An 18,549-nucleotide genomic window follows, 5' to 3' on the forward strand; every position below is an offset into this window, starting at 1 on the left:
AGTGATCAGGGGTTCTATTGGACCAGGAACTCCAAAATAACCTGTTTATTTCAAACTCTGCACATAAATTTGTTAGGTGCAGTTTTCTCCCGGATCACCTATTGGTTACAAAAATATCAAAGTGTACACAGCCATTCGCCCTGTAAGTCTTTCTTCAATTAAATATAAATTATACACCTGTTAAAGTTCAATTATAATCAATCAAGTTTCTGCTATTGGCTTTTCATTGGTGTGCATGAATATATTAGAAGTCAGGGGCAAGTCATGTTCAACCCATATCTTGCACACACACATATATATATAAACATAAGTTAAAAGACGACTTCAATCAAATATCAATTACAAGGTAAGAATTTATACTTTTGCTTTGCCAAATACATTTATTTACATATCATTTTCGAAAAGGCAAAGGAGAAATAGTTTGTATGCATTACAATGGCAATATCCCCCTTTGAAGAACTGCTTTGAAATAACTGATGATTTATCTTTATCAACCAGTACACTAGACACAGAAAATGTCGTCCAAATTTCTGCAATGGTCAGCATACCTTTTGATCGCCCTTAATTTGTCTGCCGCACAGACGGAATTTCGACGTGTCTGCGAAGACCACCAGTTGGATGTCGGAATTCGGCGCGGACCGGAAGACGCGGAAGCAACCCACACGTGTGTGCCAGGCCCATGGAACGGGAGGTGTTTTGTCCAAGGTAGAATTTATGCTTAATACACTAAACCATATATTGTAGTTCCGATTTAATTCGCAACAATAAGATGTTCGAAAGGTTAAATTTTTGCTATAGATTTGTATAACTTGTGTTAGGTAAAAACAATAGCTTACATTTCCCCCCTGGATTAAGAAATCAACCTAAGAAAAAAAAAACATTGCCACAATTCCCAAATCTAAAGTAATCCAGAAATATTGTTTTTTCTGCATGAACCCCGCTCCAACGTAAGCCCGTTATTGCATCGCTATGTCGTGTCTGCAGAATATTTAATACGATGCATGGAAATTACACTTAATTATCTGATAATGTGGAAACTTTATGTTCAAAACATTCCTAGTAACTACCTGGTGGACGCTTGGACACAAAATGCATTAAATATCGTATATCATAACCTTTGTTTTGTTTTTTGTTTACAGAAAAATGTTAAATGAAAAACATACAGCGTGTTTACCTTAAACATGCGTGCTATCTTTACAGCTGTTGTAGCGTCGACATCGTACATGCATGTTGACTTTTTTTGAAACCGCAACGTAAAATACTTGGAGATTAAATTTATTTGATAGGATACCACAAAGGTGAATTACTGCTGTTAAGATGAACTGATTCCGGTCATACATAAATCTTTGTTTCCGTAGCCTTCCAAATAACACTCTCTTTCAAAATAAAAACACAGACCTGCTCTTTGAACGGAACCAGTCCGTATGCCCTTTTGCAGTTAAGATATTTTAATATTACGCAAGCTATCGTTTACACTAATGAGACGACTTGACAGATACATCATCTCCTCTGACAAGTTAATGTCACTGTTAAATGAAAACCCCTCGTCATTTAGGAACAGATTTGGAAAATCTTACTGTCAGTTAATGTGTAGAACAAGTTAATTTCTCGGGGACCTATTTCCATGGATTGACATGGTCCTCCAGTTTCGTTGGTATGTTGTTTCTTGAATATGGTTTTTGTAAACGAACACATTTTGTAAATATTATATTTCGTAGGGGTTTTTAATTCGTGGAATGCCACAAGGCTACCCAAGGAATTCAGGCAAATTGAGCCTCACTTACTCATGTATAATGACTACTCCTTATTTTATATTTATATTTCCAATATCTTTCATATCATAAAGTAATACAAGCTGACGGTAAATATATTGAAAAATAAACAACAAATATTTAACATACATGTATTTGTGATTGAATATATATAAATTCACAGAATCAGAGTGGATGTGAAGCAATAAACCCCGTCAAATCAGCAGAAAATGTCGATTTATGAATTATTGTCATCCGGTCAGTAATTCCTGCTCGTACTCTCCGATGTGCATTAACCTCGGAGGTAGCCAACTCGGAAAAAGCGAAAGAAAGGCGCTGAGTACGTGTCAGATTAGTAAACAAATAGTACTATAAGTGTAAGAAAGTAATAATTACGCAAATGTGCCTTTATAGTACCTCTTGTCATTCATGAAATGATATAATATTTTAAAACAAACGAAATGTATAGACACTTCAGTTTCCGTCTTTATATATGACCTCGGTCTTAGTAACCCTATTATGTTCGGCAATAATCGTGTTCATGTCCGTGTATACGATGCAGTGACGGTTTATACGAAACGCTCTTTGTAGGTATGCTCTCAAATAATATTCCCATGATCATTTTGCTGAATTACTCTTCAGATCTTGGGGATCATATTAGTTATACTGATAGGTATTATTTGGTGAATAATTGGATAGTTGAAAAAATACCGTCAGTTACCACCCGTATTGCTTTAACAAATTGTAATGATTGCTATTTGCTCATGGATGCGTTAAATTGTAATTGTAAAGAATCCGCATTGGAATACAAATAAATATAAATCGTCTAGTTTACCGGCTCGGAATTCCGACATAAATGAAAATAGGACTTAATAAATCTTTGCTTTTTTTGAAAATATATGAGACTATGAATTTGCGATGCCTCACACCGGCATACTTTTTACAAAGAGACAACATGTTTCATAAAATATGCCAGCGTAAGTCGCAGGTCATGCCCTCTTGTATTTTGGAAAATGAAATTTAGTTCTTAAATATGTTTTTTTAAGTTATAGTACAAACATGGAAGTAGATTGAAAATATTTATCAATCCAGAAATGTTTCAATACAAAGGGAAAGTGAGTATTTAAGTAAGGGAACCAGTGTATCATCAATGTGTAGGAAGCAATGGAAAATGTACATCTGCGAAAAACATTTCTGTGTAACCGAATTGTTTTGGTATGCCACGTTAATACATGTTATCCATTTAAAGTTTCATTGAATGAAACATGTGACATATCAAATTGTAAAACTGTCCGAAAACAAGACAATGAACAGTAAAGAAGCGCTGAAATTTGCAGATATATTTGTTCTACCTTTAAAATGAATAGTTTGGGCTTCGGGTAATTTTCTTAAGCAGAGAATTATAACGTTTCCTTGTGTGCGAATTATTGCGAGTGCAACTCCTGTACATATATGTATATGAAAAATACGTTCATAAAAAAGTCCCCGACTGCTAACAAGAAACCAGTCTCCCGCAGTATGTATAGATCTTATGGAAGTCTGTGTGTTAATAAAATTCTGTGTATATTCGCACCCATAACAAACTTGTGTCATGTTTAAATTTATAAATAAAAAGATCCACCTATTTTGACACAAAAACCCATATACAGTGTATAAAATGTTTAGGTGATGATCAATCTCTACCCAGAGTTATCGTTCCTTACACTCACTTACACCTCTGTCAACGTCTCAAGGGTTTTACAAGATTTTTATACGCCCGTCTTAAGACGGGACGTATTATGGTATGGTGTTCATGTCCGTCCGTCTGTCCGTCCGTCTGTTAGCTTTTTCGTGTCCGAGCCGTAACTTAAATACTACAAGGCCTAGAATCATCAAACTTTGTCTGTAGATACATCTTGGGTAGAAGGTGTGTCGCACATTAAAACCAGGTCACTGTGACTTTTCATTAAGAAGATATCCGTCTGGCCGTCCGTCTGTTAGCTTTTTCGTGTCCGAGCCGTAACTTAAATACTACAAGGCCTAGAATCATCAAACTTTGTCTGTAGATACATCTTGGGTAGAAAGTGTGTCGCACATTAAAACCAGGTCACTGTGACTTTTCATTAAGAAGATATCCGTCTGTCCGTCCGTCTGTTAGCTTTTTCGTGTCCGAGCCGTAACTTAAATACTACAAGGCCTAGAATCATCAAACTTTGTCTGTAGATACATCTTGGGTAGAAGGTGTGTCGCACATTAAAACCAGGTCACTGTGACTTTTCATTAAGAAGATATGTCCATATATGGCAAAAACTTGTCCGGCTCATAACTTGAAAACTATTAGACCTAGAATCACCAAAATTGGTCAATTAATGCATCTTAGGTAGAAGGTGTGTCGCATCCTACTTTAAGGTCACTGTGACATTTAATTAAGGTGATATAAAAAAAAATGTTTTAATGGGTACAATCTATACTGTTAACAATATGTGACGGGCGTATCATGTGCCGTGGCGGTGCACTTTATTGTAAAATGGCACGTATGCTCAAATAAAGTAGGGTTTTGACTTCAGTTACAAAAATATACGTAAATAAATAAATACTGAGCAGATGTCAAGTCTTTTTGTGACACAAGAAGCATTGATTTGGGTTGAAACGTGGATATTGGGTAGTTCTATTGCACCAGGACTATACATGGGTACATGAAGAATATATAGTAATGATAAAAAAATCTACAAATAGTTGCTTGTCCTACGTTTTCCCGATATTTTATAAAATAGTTCTTAGTTTTATTAGCCGTAAAAAGGGGGATTTACATGTGGAATAACATTGCTTATTTTGAGACATTAATAGAGGTGTAAGTGAGAGCAAGGAACGACAACTCTGGGTAGAGACTGGGTGATTATATAAACACTACGGAATTATGGGAATAATTTCAGCCGGTTATTAACTCGTTCTGTGTTGAGTATACAGCCGGTTAACCCGTTCTATGTTGAGTATACATATACATGTATAACATGTTGTCGTTGTTTATATAACCAGATAATACAAACAACATTGACATTTATTCCAAATCTTATAATGTGGGTTTTTCCCCCAACAGATGCTTTTGGTGGATTCAACTGCACTGGCGATTATCAACTTCAAGGCGGACTGCCAAATCGTGAATCTTTATGCTGTAAAAAACAAGGTAATTATTAAGTCTGAAACAGTTCCTATGTAATTATTATCTCCACTATGCAAGTCAATTTTTACCTCCACATAGAAAAACAATAAATAAAATGCATGTGGTTAATACATAGTTAAATACGGAGGCTGGAATCTGGACTTATTCTTACTTATTAGTGTAGATTAAACATTGTCTTTCCTACAATTGATTACTTTCCCCAATCTGAAATACATGGACATTACAATCCATTATGTGTATTCAGCAAGTTTTGTTTTCCCTTGCAGGGTTTGCCCTGGTGGACTGTTTCATACCCAGCCGGCTATTCTCATTTCGAGATGGATTCAACATCCAGCACAGGGGAACTGTATTAAGGAGCATTGTAAGGTACGTGAGAGTGATTCAGTTGGACGATGGTAAAGCACTTTATTCCATCAACATCTGGTTTAAGGGTTCTGTCCCGCAGATACTTTGGTCGCGTCAAACCAAAAGAGCAGGGACATCTTTCTTACGTAAATATATACATGTCTAGACGCGAAAGTCACGGGTCTTTCCGACATTACTGCTGAGGTCACGACATGTGTTGGCAAGATAATATAACCTAACTGATATGACCCTGAATGGCATGTACACATCTTAAATTGCTGCACTTCACACAGGGGCTTTGATGTCTCGATATGACTGACACATTCTGAATTATCGGAGGAACATAAAAATAATCCCAGCCCAAATCTATACCAGGCCTGGGTTTCTTGGCAAAACCCACTTACCTCACTTTTGATTGCTCCAAATAAAGGAAACATCAAACTTCAGTTTGAGATTTTCCCAAGAAATTCAAGTCAGTACTGTAGGGTAAGGAAATGAGGACCCCAAATAAGTTAATACGTCAAAATGAACACACACCGACTGATGGAAAAAAAAAAAGTCCAACAATAATCAGCTTTTGAAAACTGACATGTAGAAAGAATGATTATACGTCTACTCTGATTGCTATATTTGTACTTGTTAATAGTTTCCTGGAATTTCTTTACAGCTATCCCACTCCGAACGATCAAACCACATTTATAGTAGAGCTGTGTTTCCTGTACAAATGGCGACAAGAGTTTTATCCGGAGCTTTTGTAATTTTGACAATATTGATTATTTTGTTGACCAGTATTTTTCATTTTAAGTCTTAACGTGTTGTGATGTTATTTGTTTTACCAGCAGTGATTTCTGGAGGGTATACATGCTATTTCTGTAACACTGCCTTTATAAAGTTTTCTTTGAATTTCATCAGTATGTCTTGTCGTTTTTTTCTGCCTCGGTAGCTCTTTGGTATTTAAAGCGTCTGTTTATTGACTGGGAAATATAGATATAAAGTACTGAACTGATAGAGAATAAAGAAGCAATTTTAAAAGACTTGTGTCACATATCATGGTGACTGACTATCAGTCTGAGATTATTTTCTAGTCTACACACATGGTATATGGGCAGCGTAGTGGTTAAAGTAAGTAATATCCAAAGATTTTGGACGCATCAAATAAAGTAGAAATTTTAGAAAAATGTACAGTTGAATATGTTGCCACCTTTTTTTAAGATGTCAGACACACAAAAACAGAAGTATAGGTGAACATCAGAAAATCACACATTTTCATAAAACAGAATAATATTTAAAAGATTATAAGAACTTAGTGTTGTATAAAACGGAATAAAAAAAATTAAAAAATGATAAAAAATTGTTTAAAGGAGATTTTTTATGTCAAACGTTGGAAGAACTGCTAATATATAGATATGTATAAATTAACTGTAGGTATTAGGGAAATCGTTGTATAACAGATATACAGTATGCATTTCGCCCTTGACAACATTTTTTTTTCCATTATAGCTAATTGATTATCTATGGAAAAAATAAACTTTTTCACTATCAATAGTTTACCAATTTTTTTTTTAATAATAAAATTCCTCTGAAAGATATACTTCTATCATGCGCGAAGTTTAATAATAAAGATTTCTTCAAAAACTTATGACATCACACGATGATCAATCTACTTTAAATTATAGTTGATGTTTTCCATTGATTTTTCAAGTAAAGATTTGTGAATAATGCAAAATTAATTTTTTTGGTTGAATAAATCTTCACATCTCCCTCGCTATCATCCAAGAAATGTATATTACGTAAAATAAGATTACTAAGTAGAACAGCAACAACAGATCTAGTATGGAAAAATGTACATACAAACAGAAAGAATTGTTTTAACACTAAAACTGATGATACTTCATTCATAAATTTTTGTACATCGTTTTCTGCTATTCCTAGATATGTATTAGATTTTATACGGTACATGTGTATCAGCAAACTTGAAGAAGTCCTTCAAATCATTATAAAAATTTTTACACCACCCTGAAACCAAATCCTTACCCCTTAGGATTTTGAAACTTAAATTATGGTAAAGCACTACCTACACCTTCTAAATATCCATTTAGTTTCAGTTTAGTATCCATAGCATTAAAGCAGATATCATCTACATATTTTGCACACACACACTATATATATATATACCAAGTTTGGTCCCGTCCTGCGGACAGAACCTCTACCACAGGGATGAAAGATCATTTTTGTAGAAGCCACCCTGTTCTATATAACTATGCATGTACTTGTTCTTAAAGATATCTAGGTGTAGAGATGATTTTTTTTTAAATTGGTCAAGTTTTTGTAGTTTTGCCCCACCCCTAAGGCCCTAGAGGTTCAGTCATCCTGCAATTTATAATTTATGTTCCCCTTCTCCCAAAGATGCTTCATACCAAATTTGAAAAGAATTGGAATGGTAGTTATCAAAAAGAATTGAAAAATTTCTATTGCTCATTTAATAACTGACCATTTTGGCCACACCCTGATACAAAAACCCCTACACATGGAATCATCAAATTCACAATTTTGTAATAGGACTACCTGCTCTTTTAAATATTTATTTAGTTTCAATTTAGTATCAATAGCACTAAAGAATATATCATTGAAGTGTTTACACACAAACACTATGAACTAAGTTAAGCCCCACCATGGGGTCAGAACCCCTACCCTGGGGATCATGAAATTTACAGTGTTGGTAGAGGCCTTCCTACCCTACATCACTATACATTTAGTGTTTCTTACATATGTGCGGTTGTAGAGAAGAAGATTTTTGAAAATTGGTCAATTTTTGCCCCGCCCCTAAGGCCCCAGGAGTCCTGCAATTTACAATCATTACCCCCCCCCCCCCCCCCGCCGCCCTTGTCCTAAAGATGCTTAATACTAAATTTGAAAAAGCATTGGAATAGTAGTTATCAAGAAGACGTTAAAAATGTTTTAACTATTAACGCATATCGGACGAGGCACGATGACGGACGACAACCAATTGCAATAGGTCCTTAAAAAGAGAAATTCCAGTTTGAGCATCAATATTTATATCATTCAATACAGAAAATTTTCCGCCCAAGGAAAGGGGACGGGGTGTTGAAGCGCGCAAAAAGGCTAAATTAGACCTACTATTTTATTTCCGGTTGTGAAGGCGAAACTTACGTACTGTGCCATATGGCAGAAGTGGTGTAAATCAAATGTGGATTTCAAGTTTTTCTTAAAAGAAATTTTAGTAAATCTAAAATCGCAAAACTATAACAAACACATTCCTATCTAATGATCAGTTATCCAAAAATTACTTGGTTAAACATTTGTGTTATTTTATGCATAAGTACTCTGAAGTTGACATAAAAATATGCTGGAGTTCCTCATTGACAATATCTTCGTAGCCTTGTTACGGCACGTTTGGTCGTTTCGGTACAGTTGGTCGCCGATAGGTCTACAATGTATTTTACAAGAGCAAATTTCATGTATGAAAAGTATTTCATACCTATGAAGTTGCAATTTTATAGACTTGCTTACTCCACCTGTTCAATTTGATGCGTACTTTGTAAAAGTGCCAATTTTGTAGCTATTTCGTACATTTTACTTTCATGCTTATCGCTAGTAGTTGACTTACCTATGACTTAAATTCCTTTTTTTAAATGCTGTTCATCATGATAGAACTGATGGATTGTTTTTACAATAAGTTAACATGATAAGTGGTAAAGTGCTGTTCATGAATTTTATGTTCACTAAAATTAAAACTGTGTACGCAGTGTTGTTTATGCCGAATTCAAAGATTTCATTTTCTTATCAAACCATGGCAAATGATACTATAGTACTTCCTTTGTATTTCACTCTGTGTGCTCATCTATATTTCTATGCGTGTTTGCGCACTCGTACTTATTAGGATGTATGTCACGCCATATTTATATTTACTCCTTTATAAAGATATCAAATGTAATCTATGAGATATCTTCTATTTTAAATCGGATATCTAATAAATTTGACAAGATGTCTCATATAATTTAGGGTTGATAATCTATCTCATAAAATATACAAGATATTTTTAAAACTATATAAGATATCTCATAAACTTTATAACATATCTTGTATATTGAACAAGATATCTTATAAAATTTATGAGATATCTTATAAAACATAGAAAATATTTTATAAATTTATTTTTGTAAGATATCTTATAAAACATATATCAAGATATTTCATATGTTTTATAAGAAGATATCTCATAAATGAATTTTTGTAAGATACCTCATCAACTTTATGAGATATCTTATAAAACATACGGGATATCAAATATGTCTTATAACATATCTTATACATGGACGATATTCCTTCCAATTCATGCCCCCAGTTCTTTAAGCTCAAATTTACAAACAAAGGAATAGATGCCGTCAACATAAGCAACATTCTTCGTCATAAAAGGGTTCAGTCGTGCATTCCAACTTATTTCAAGTTCAAGTCTACACCCTGTATATCCTACAGCTATACTTCTATTATTGCATCCAAACTTTGTAATTATTAACCAACTTTGCAGTGCCTAGATATAGACCATCTTATACGTAACCCACCAACGTGTTCTCTTTCAACTATAGTCCAGCTGGACATGTCATTACTGGTGATGTCGATATAGTTGAAAATGAGGACCTAAAATAACTTATTCTAAAAGGTCCTATAGACAGACAACCTCGGTCTTTTCATTGGCGTATCGTAATCGTATTTATACTCCAACTGCCCTTTCAAAAGATGAATTCTTCAAAATCATGCTTCAGTTTTAGATACATTCAATATCCCAGTCAATGGGTCGAATCAATATGAGTTACCATACCTTTACTGGATTCCTAATCTACATAAAAGCCCTTACAAACAAAGATAAATTACTGCATCCAGGAAGTGGTCTACCAAGCCCTTATCTTTGCTCCTGACAAAATATTAACAGCTGTGAAGGAGAAACTTCAAACGTACTGTGTGACTACATATGCCAGAAGTGGTGTTAATGAAATATGGATTCTAAAGGAAACTTGAAATCACAAACTTTCCACCAAATCTAATAACATCAGAACCTATGACTTTTCAACACTATACACGACCATTCCTCATGCTATATTAAAGACTAGACTTTTTGACATCATAGAAAATGGAAAACGGAAATACTCATATCTAGTGATCAATCATCTTAAAATTTACTTTGTTGAACACTACTCTGATTCCACACACAAGTACTCTGAAGTTGAAATAAAAAATATGTTAAAGTTCCTCATTGACAATATCTTCGTGGTCTTTGGTGATCAGGTTTTCCAACAGTCTGTTGGAATTTCCATGGGCACGAATTGTGCTCCTTTGTTAGCTGACCTGTTTCTATATTCATATGAAGCAGAATTTAATCAAAAACTTCTACGCGAGAAGAAAATATCTCTTGCTGTGGCATTCAATTCGACATTTACATATATCGGTGACGTTTTGTCTATTAACAATAACTTTCATTCATATGTCGATTCGATATATCCCTGTGCGCTCGATATTAAAGACATCACGGAGTCGTTCACCTCTGCTTCATACTTAGATATGTTATTGAAAGTAGACATTAACGGCAAACTGACAACTCAACTGTATTACAAACGGGTTGATTTCAGCTTCTCCATCGTCAACTTCCCATATTTATGAAGCAATATTCCATTATCATTTGCATATGGTGTTTATATCTCTCAACTGATTCGATACGCAAGAACTTGTTCTGCGTATAATAATAATAATAATTCGTTTTATATAGCGCTTTTTCCAGCGTATGCTGCTCAAAGCGCTTTACAATGCATTATTACTCCGGCAGACCTTATATCATTCTAGAACGTTCTCAGCCTCCTAGGAAGCATACAGTGCAAGCTGCCATTACAAACGCTAGAGCACTAACATTCTAACAATATATTTCACTATCTATAGCCAGATACCCACTATATATGTATTTATTTATGTATAGTCAGTTTTTGAATCGAGGCAAGCTACTGACAAACAAGTTGATGGTACTGGGGTTTAAACAGTCTCGATTGAAGTCATCATTTCGCAAGGTCTATGCTCGCTATAACGATCTAGTTCGTCAGTACAACCTATCATTGGGTCAAATGCTATCTGACGTGTTTCATACCGATTGTTAGGTCGTTCTTGGTACACTGATTTTGACTAAAGATAACTCCGTTTACCTGATCAGGATATAGGGCTAACGTCGGATGTGACCGGTCGACAGTAGATGCTTACTCCTCCTAGGCAACTGATCCCACCACTGCTGTGTCCAAGGGTCCGTGTTTGCCCAACTATCCATTTTGTATTGCGTTCGTTATCTTCGCCTTTCACATGTTATTATGGGTCAGAATTACCCAGCAGCAGAATTTACTAACGACGGCAGTCAAACAAGTAATAACATTTATTTCCAATTCTTGAAAGAAAATTATAATAACAACAAAGTACTAACTTACAATAGGTGAACAATAAACAATGTCCTTGCCGAGCTGAATCTGTATATAAAACAAATACAAATTGGCTGTTAATTTCCAACGAAATTCCTAAATCCTAGTCCCAATTATAAAATAATCCAAGATGCTTAAAGTGTTTGTCTAACCAGAGCTTAACATCGGCTAAATTCACATTGTATTCATAATCAGAATAATTGTTCTGGTACATTCTTGAAAGACACAGCTCGTCATCTTTCTACTACGTGATAAACATCGAACTCTACAACAATCTAGGCCACAGGTGTCACTCAAGTGCAAGTATTACACAACAATATGATACTTTATATGGTTTATAAGATATCTTGTAAAAATTCATTCATGAGATAACTTATAAAGTCTAAGAAATATCTTGAAAACATACAATATATCTTATAAAATATAATTATGAGATATATTATAAAATGTCTTTTATAAGATACCTTATCAAAGTTAAAAAATATCTTATTAGAATTAATGAGATATCTTAAATGAAAGGTAAAGATAACGAACAGTGATCAATCTCATAACTCCTATAAGCAATACAAAATAGAGAGTAGGGCAAACACGGACCACTGGGTATACCAGAGGTGGGATCAGGTGCCTAGGAGGATTAAGCATCCCCTGTCGACCGGTCACACCCGCCGTAAATCAAAAACGTTAATAAGACATCTTATAAAGTTTATCAGATATATTGTATACTATATATGATATCTCGTGTATAAAACATATTAGGATATTCTATATTTTATATATATCTTTATCGTACTACACCTGCTGTAACACGGGGGCTTAGTTTTTGCGGTCGCATCCGAAGGAGCGCCCCATTTAATCGCTTCTTACGACAAGCAAGGGGTACAGGATAACAGTCGGATCCCACGGGATAACAGTGCCCTTTATAAAGTCAGTATTTCGTATATGCTGCGTTCGTTACATGCATATCGATCAAGTTTGCCAATACAACCTATCATTGGATCAAATGCTGTCCTACGTGTTTCATACTGATTGTTAGGTCGTTCTTGGTACACTGATTTTCACTACGGATTACGCTGTTTACCTGATCAAGATACACGGCTTACGGCGACTGTGACCGGTGGACAGGGGATACTTACTCCCCCTAGGCACCTGATCCCATCTCTGGTATATCCAGGGTACATGTTTGCCAAACTCTCTATTCTGTTCTGTATTCCTTATAGGAGTTATATGAGATTGATCACCTTTCATAAAAAATATTTTAATTTGTAAATGTAAACATCTTTCAGTTTATGCATTGTTACCCGAAAAATCATTGGAAATACTGATACAAGTTTTGATTGAAGGCAAATATATAACATCAAATGATGTATATAGATAATATTACATGATATAATCCAAATCATATGCCATATTAACCCGATTACACATATGAGATCGATCACTCCTTTCATGGAGCTCGAGGGCGGATATGACATGATATGGATTTTGGCCAGTAATATTATATTTATCATACAGTCACTTCTACGGTATAATGTTTAGATGTTTGTATTTAAATCTGATACAGAGTCCGAAAGCTAATTTTATAAAATAAAATAATAACTTTCATATAACACACGTGTTGCTTTTTTGTTTTAGTTTTTTATCAACATGGGAAAAAAAGACAAGTTGATCCTTTTCTCTGTGTATGCGTGTGTAATTTTTGTTACCCAGTATTCACAGCTAAGCAGATAAATTGACCACAACGATACATCCATCACCCTCAAACTAAATACAATATTTCCAAGAATGTTTTCACATGGTTTACATCAGATATCTTTCCAATAGTTTTGTTTCCCCAAAGCCTGGTGCTATCCTGATCACCAACAATTGCTTTTATGCAGACAGGTCCATCATTACATCCTTAACCATATCTGCTATCATGACAATTTCCATCCCTTTTGCGCTTCCATGCCAGTTGATACTACAATCATGTGGGGCAGGTGATGATTCGGAGTAGAGTAAAAGAGCGCAAATGTGGCACGATTTGGGCTTTGTTGAGAAGTTTAATATTTTTACAGATTGTGTCCCTATTATTTATGAAAGCCCTGAAATAATATGCAGAATAGTAGAACTTATGGGTCATAATCTTAATGGTAACCTGACTGGAATATCCATGTTTGATGTTTTCAGACATAGTAAAATGCATATCAAAATGTACAAGAAACATTGGTGCACGCACCAAAGTTATGGGCCTAACAAATTTCCAAGAGAGTATCATTGTTTCCATAAACTAAAACTGTCTCGTAAACATATTGATTGGACAAGTGTCCAAATTCGACCCATTAACATACAAAATGAACAGTAATCTGTTACTCCTTAAAGATCTGTGAACTACGTGTATGTCCAGTAGGCAAAGGTTCTCCAGTGGACTTTTTTAAAGAGCAGTCTGAACCTTAACCTTAAACCATTGTGACCTCAGAATAATGTGTTTATATGCTGCTTTACGTCTCATTCTCGAATTTTTCACTCTTATAGAGACGTCACCTTCGGGCGAATTGAGCAGTGAGGGTTCTTTATCGTGCTAACGCCTATCGTGACACAGGACCATGGCTTACAAGCCTCATCTGAATGACCTCAAAATAATAGATATGGGTTATTCTGCTCCTTGGATGTTATAAGTTTGATGAATATTTACAATGTTCATTATTGGAAAATATTGAGCTTTTATCACTTGAATATATTAAGCAAACATTTTCTAATGTGCAAAATAATTCAACCAATGACTGTTGCATGAATACTGCATTAATTTAATTTCACACTTTCCATATTAAAACTGTGACATTTAATTTGGGTTATCCAAATATCATAACCTTTCGCTATGAAATAAATCAGATTTATTCAAGATTGAAAATTTTATTGGCACAACCTGGGACAATATTTAACAAAATAGTATAATGCAATAATCAAAACATTCTTTAGCACCCTTGGAATTATGCATTTTTCAAAAAAAAATTAAAAATGACGCCACCTCTATAAATAGGTCAGCAGATAAGCGCACGTGACCTGTGTGTTACACAAAAAACAAAAAAAAAAAACAAAAACAAATGTTTAAAAAACACCACCGAATTACTTTACATACAAAATGAAAACGTATCATGATAATCAGTAATCCAACTTAAAAAAAAAATACACACTCATCCCGCAGAAACTCATACACTTCTCAAATTCTTATTTCATAGAATGGGCCGGCTGGTGCCGGCCCATAATAACAGTATATATGGGCTCTTCTATTTGCACTAGATGAATATGCTTGCACATCAATGTAACTAGTCATGGTCCTGTTGTTCCTGAAGACAAATATTTAAAGATGTTTTTCTATATACTTGTATCCCCTTATTAAACATTGATCCCCTATTTTGACCTCACCCTACTGGGTGGGGGGAGGGGGGGTTCTAATGATTTTAACAAACTTGATCAAACTTCAATTTAGTTGAGTTTTTACAATGCTTCCATGTATATTTTATGTAAAATTTTGATCCCCTGCTGTGAGTTCATCCTACCTCTAATCATGACTTGAGGAATACATTAAAATCTGCATTACCAATTTTACATTAAAATCTGCATTACCAACAAACATGATTAATCAGGGTCGTGCTGTTCTTGAGACGACTTTTGTTTTCTTATATATTCACATGTTAAACTCTGATCCCCTATCTCCACTTGAATCTACTCTATGTCCGAAAACTTTCGTGTATACATCTCAACTTTTCTGGCCCAATGCATGTTCTTAGTTATCTCTCGTTTGAAAGGGGCGTGGTTCTTCATTTGAACAAACTTTAGTGCCCTTCACGTAAGGATGAATTGTGACAATTTGTTTGAAATTGGCCTAGTGGTTCTCAAGGAGAAGATTAAAATGTGAAAAGTTTAGACAAACAAAGGTGATCAGAAAAGCTCACTTGATCTCTGAGCTGAAATGAGCTTCAAATTAATCATAATCTTGCTGTTCCTGAAAAAACGATTTGTTTTTCGTATCACTTAAGCTACTAGATTAGGTTAACTAAAAATATTCAGTCGTTAACGTAGGACGATAAACTCATATCAATAACAACTGTTCACTTGATTGATTGATGTTTTCCGCCATACTCAACAATTTTTCAGTTATATTGTGGCGCCCAGTTTTTATTGGTGGAAGAGAGAACCCAAATACAGTGTACCTGGGAAGAGACCACCGACCTCCGAAAGTAAACTGGGAAACTTTCTCACTTAACGGCGCGAGCAGGATTCGAACCCGCGCCGACAGATGTGTAATTGTTGACTTGAGTGACTCAAACAGGCCACACAGGGACAATGATAAGTAGGATTTTAAAAAGATGGCTAAAGCGTATCATGATATACTGTGATAAAATGACAGCGCATCACAATTTGTATCCCGAAATACCGGTACATGTATGTAATTTACCACCTTTCATGCTTTGTACATAACTTGTGTCTTCTAAAATGAGAATTTATCACAATGTGTATATTAAGATATTCCTGCAGTAATACTTCCAGTATTCTTCATCATTGAATTAATCCTTCCATATCTATATGTTTTATGTCAATGTAACATTTGAAATAAATGAATTAGTATACATTTTTCTCTGTTAATAATGTCTCCCCGTCTTCAGGGGGATACAAACTGTTTCTGTCTGTCACAAAATATTGTGAACGCTTCTCCTCCTATATGACTTATCGGATATATAGACTTGAAACTTTGTACAATGCTTCATTGCCATTTGTAGATGTGCATATTTCGGGACAGGAGGATTGAATTATTTTCCTAAAAGTTATAGTGAATCAAAGTGGGATGAAGGATGTAAAATAGCTTGTGAACACTTCTCCTATTTTATTTTTTAAAAATCCTATATATACATGAAAGGTGAAGATATCGAACAGTGATCAATCTCTAAACTCCTATCTGCAATACAAAATAGCTGGGCAAACACGGAACCCTGGACGCACCAAAAGTGGGATCAGGTGCCTAGGGGGAGTAAGCACCCCCTGTCGACCGGTCACACCCGCCATGATCCCTATATTCTGATCAGGTTGAATCACTCTCATGAGCCACCTTAGCCCATATTTAAAGATTTCCCCTATATATTCGCATGTAAAACCTTGATCTGTTATATATATATATATATATATATATATATATATATATATATATTCGAATGTAAACATTTGATTCCCTATTGTGGCCCCACCATACCCTTGGGGACATGATTTTAATAAACTTGCATGAATGTGCACTAGGTCAGGAAGCTGTCATGTAAATTAAAACTTTTCTTGCCCAGCAGTTCTTAAGAAGAAGATATTTAAATGACACCACCCCATTTTAGTGATTACATGCATCTCCCCTTAGAAACCGGTCGCGTTAGCTCAGTTATAGAGCGTTCGATTTGTAACCGGGAGTTCGCGAGTTCAACCTTCGCTTGTGCCATGGCCGCGTCAAGCCCAAGACGTTAAAATAGGAAGCGATTGCTCCTTCGCAAAACGCTCGGCATTTAGAAGTGAGTATCACGGGTCTTTCGAATATAACCTTTAAAACGGAGGTCCAGTGTCGCGGCAAGCGTTGGCACGATAAAGAACCCTTACTGTTTCAACCCTGAGCGCTAAGAATAGGTCTAACTTTGTGGCACTTCACCTACAGCTTGTGACGTCTCAATATCACCTTTATCACATATAGTGACTTTCGGATATAAGGAGGTTACCATTGACTTTGGCATGATAAAGAACCCTCATTTCTGTGCATAGGTAGAAATTTGTGGCACCTCGCCTAAAGCTGGTGTCATATCTACATGAACTGAAAATTGGACGTGGATCATGCATTTATTATCCCGGTCACGAAGCCCCAGATTACAACAAAGCGGAACTGTAAGACATTGTAATTTGTTTTTTATTTTGGAAATTTTCCAAAACCTAGGGCAATGGTCTGTGTCAAAGTCACATAGTCAACAAAGCTGGTATCATCGGAAAGGTTCAGTCCCGCTAAGCCGAGAACAATATCCTGTTCTAATACATTGACATCGGAAAGGTTCAGTCCCGCTACGCCGAGAACAATATCCTGTTCTAATACATTGACATAATTAGATTGACAACGATTCCAGGGTTAAAATGGACAATTTTTAGAAAGCAATTGTCAAGCTATGTAGGAAAACCCAGATGTAAAAGTCACAATATTTTGCTAAATGGTTTAAAGGTCAAGTACGGTGATTTTCCTAAAACTTGAGTTTTATACAGAAAAATGTCTGTTGTACACTTATGGATTAATTTCCATGGCAATTTTGATAAAAATCACTTGGCGTGAATTACACAGCGCTATCAAACTTTTACCTGAGCGATCGATAAGTGTGTTGTGACGTGAGTTATCGCTCGTAGCTTATGACGTCATATGAGACAACTTTCGACTGAATTGATAGGGTTTTATAGTGTTTACATAGAAAAGTCCTGTATTTATGGTGCAATGAGCTGCTTTGAACTGCAATGTGAAATCGGGACAGGGATTAAGTATATTTCTTTTCCCAAAAGATACTAAATTTCGAAGAATTTGGATACAATAAATGAAACTGAAAAGAGACACTGAGATTTGTGACAAGCCACGAGGATCAGTGAGTGACACTTTAATTAACGAGGATCAGGTTTCCATCATCCTGTTTGACTCCAAACAAAGTGCAAAGTGATGATTAACTGGACATCCTACAAAACAAGTGGAGGGATGTATTTTAATTATATAAAAAGTTCAACCCAAAAAGGGGGGATGCACGCAATCCACCCCTCTCTACATCCACCACTGAATGCTTTAATGCGA

At 35.3% G+C, this 18,549-nt stretch overlaps 1 protein-coding gene across 2 annotated transcripts; it reads left to right on the forward strand.

Moving 5' to 3' along the window:
- Window positions 1–317: 317 nt before the first annotated feature.
- Window positions 318–6,164, forward strand: LOC125662301 (uncharacterized). 2 transcript variants are annotated; one of them, XM_048894471.2, is made up of 5 exons: window positions 318–346; window positions 499–705; window positions 4,828–4,914; window positions 5,178–5,277; window positions 5,924–6,164. In XM_048894471.2, the coding sequence occupies exons 2-5, from the start codon at window positions 516–518 to the stop codon at window positions 6,012–6,014; spliced, it is 468 nt and encodes a 155-aa protein (XP_048750428.1). In that variant the 5' UTR covers window positions 318–346; window positions 499–515; the 3' UTR covers window positions 6,015–6,164. The 2 variants fall into 2 exon arrangements, with proteins under 2 accessions (XP_048750428.1, XP_048750427.1); XM_048894470.2 differs by lacking the exon at window positions 318–346 and having other exon boundaries at window positions 436–705.
- The last annotated feature ends 12,385 nt before the right edge of the window (window positions 6,165–18,549 follow it).

Source organism: Ostrea edulis, chromosome 8 (genome assembly GCF_947568905.1).
Source record: "Ostrea edulis chromosome 8, xbOstEdul1.1, whole genome shotgun sequence".
NCBI lineage: Eukaryota > Metazoa > Mollusca > Bivalvia > Ostreida > Ostreidae > Ostrea > Ostrea edulis.

Excerpts from the sequence above, each read along its gene's own strand:
- LOC125662301 (XM_048894471.2), top strand. The coding sequence starts at position 516 with ATGTCGTCCAAATTTCTGCAATGGTCAGCATACCTTTTGATCGCCCTT. Across the intron at positions 4,915-5,177 it reads TTTATGCTGTAAAAAACAAG|GGTTTGCCCTGGTGGACTGT; the intron begins GTAATTATTAAG and ends TTTCCCTTGCAG. Across the intron at positions 5,278-5,923 it reads GTATTAAGGAGCATTGTAAG|CTATCCCACTCCGAACGATC; the intron begins GTACGTGAGAGT and ends ATTTCTTTACAG.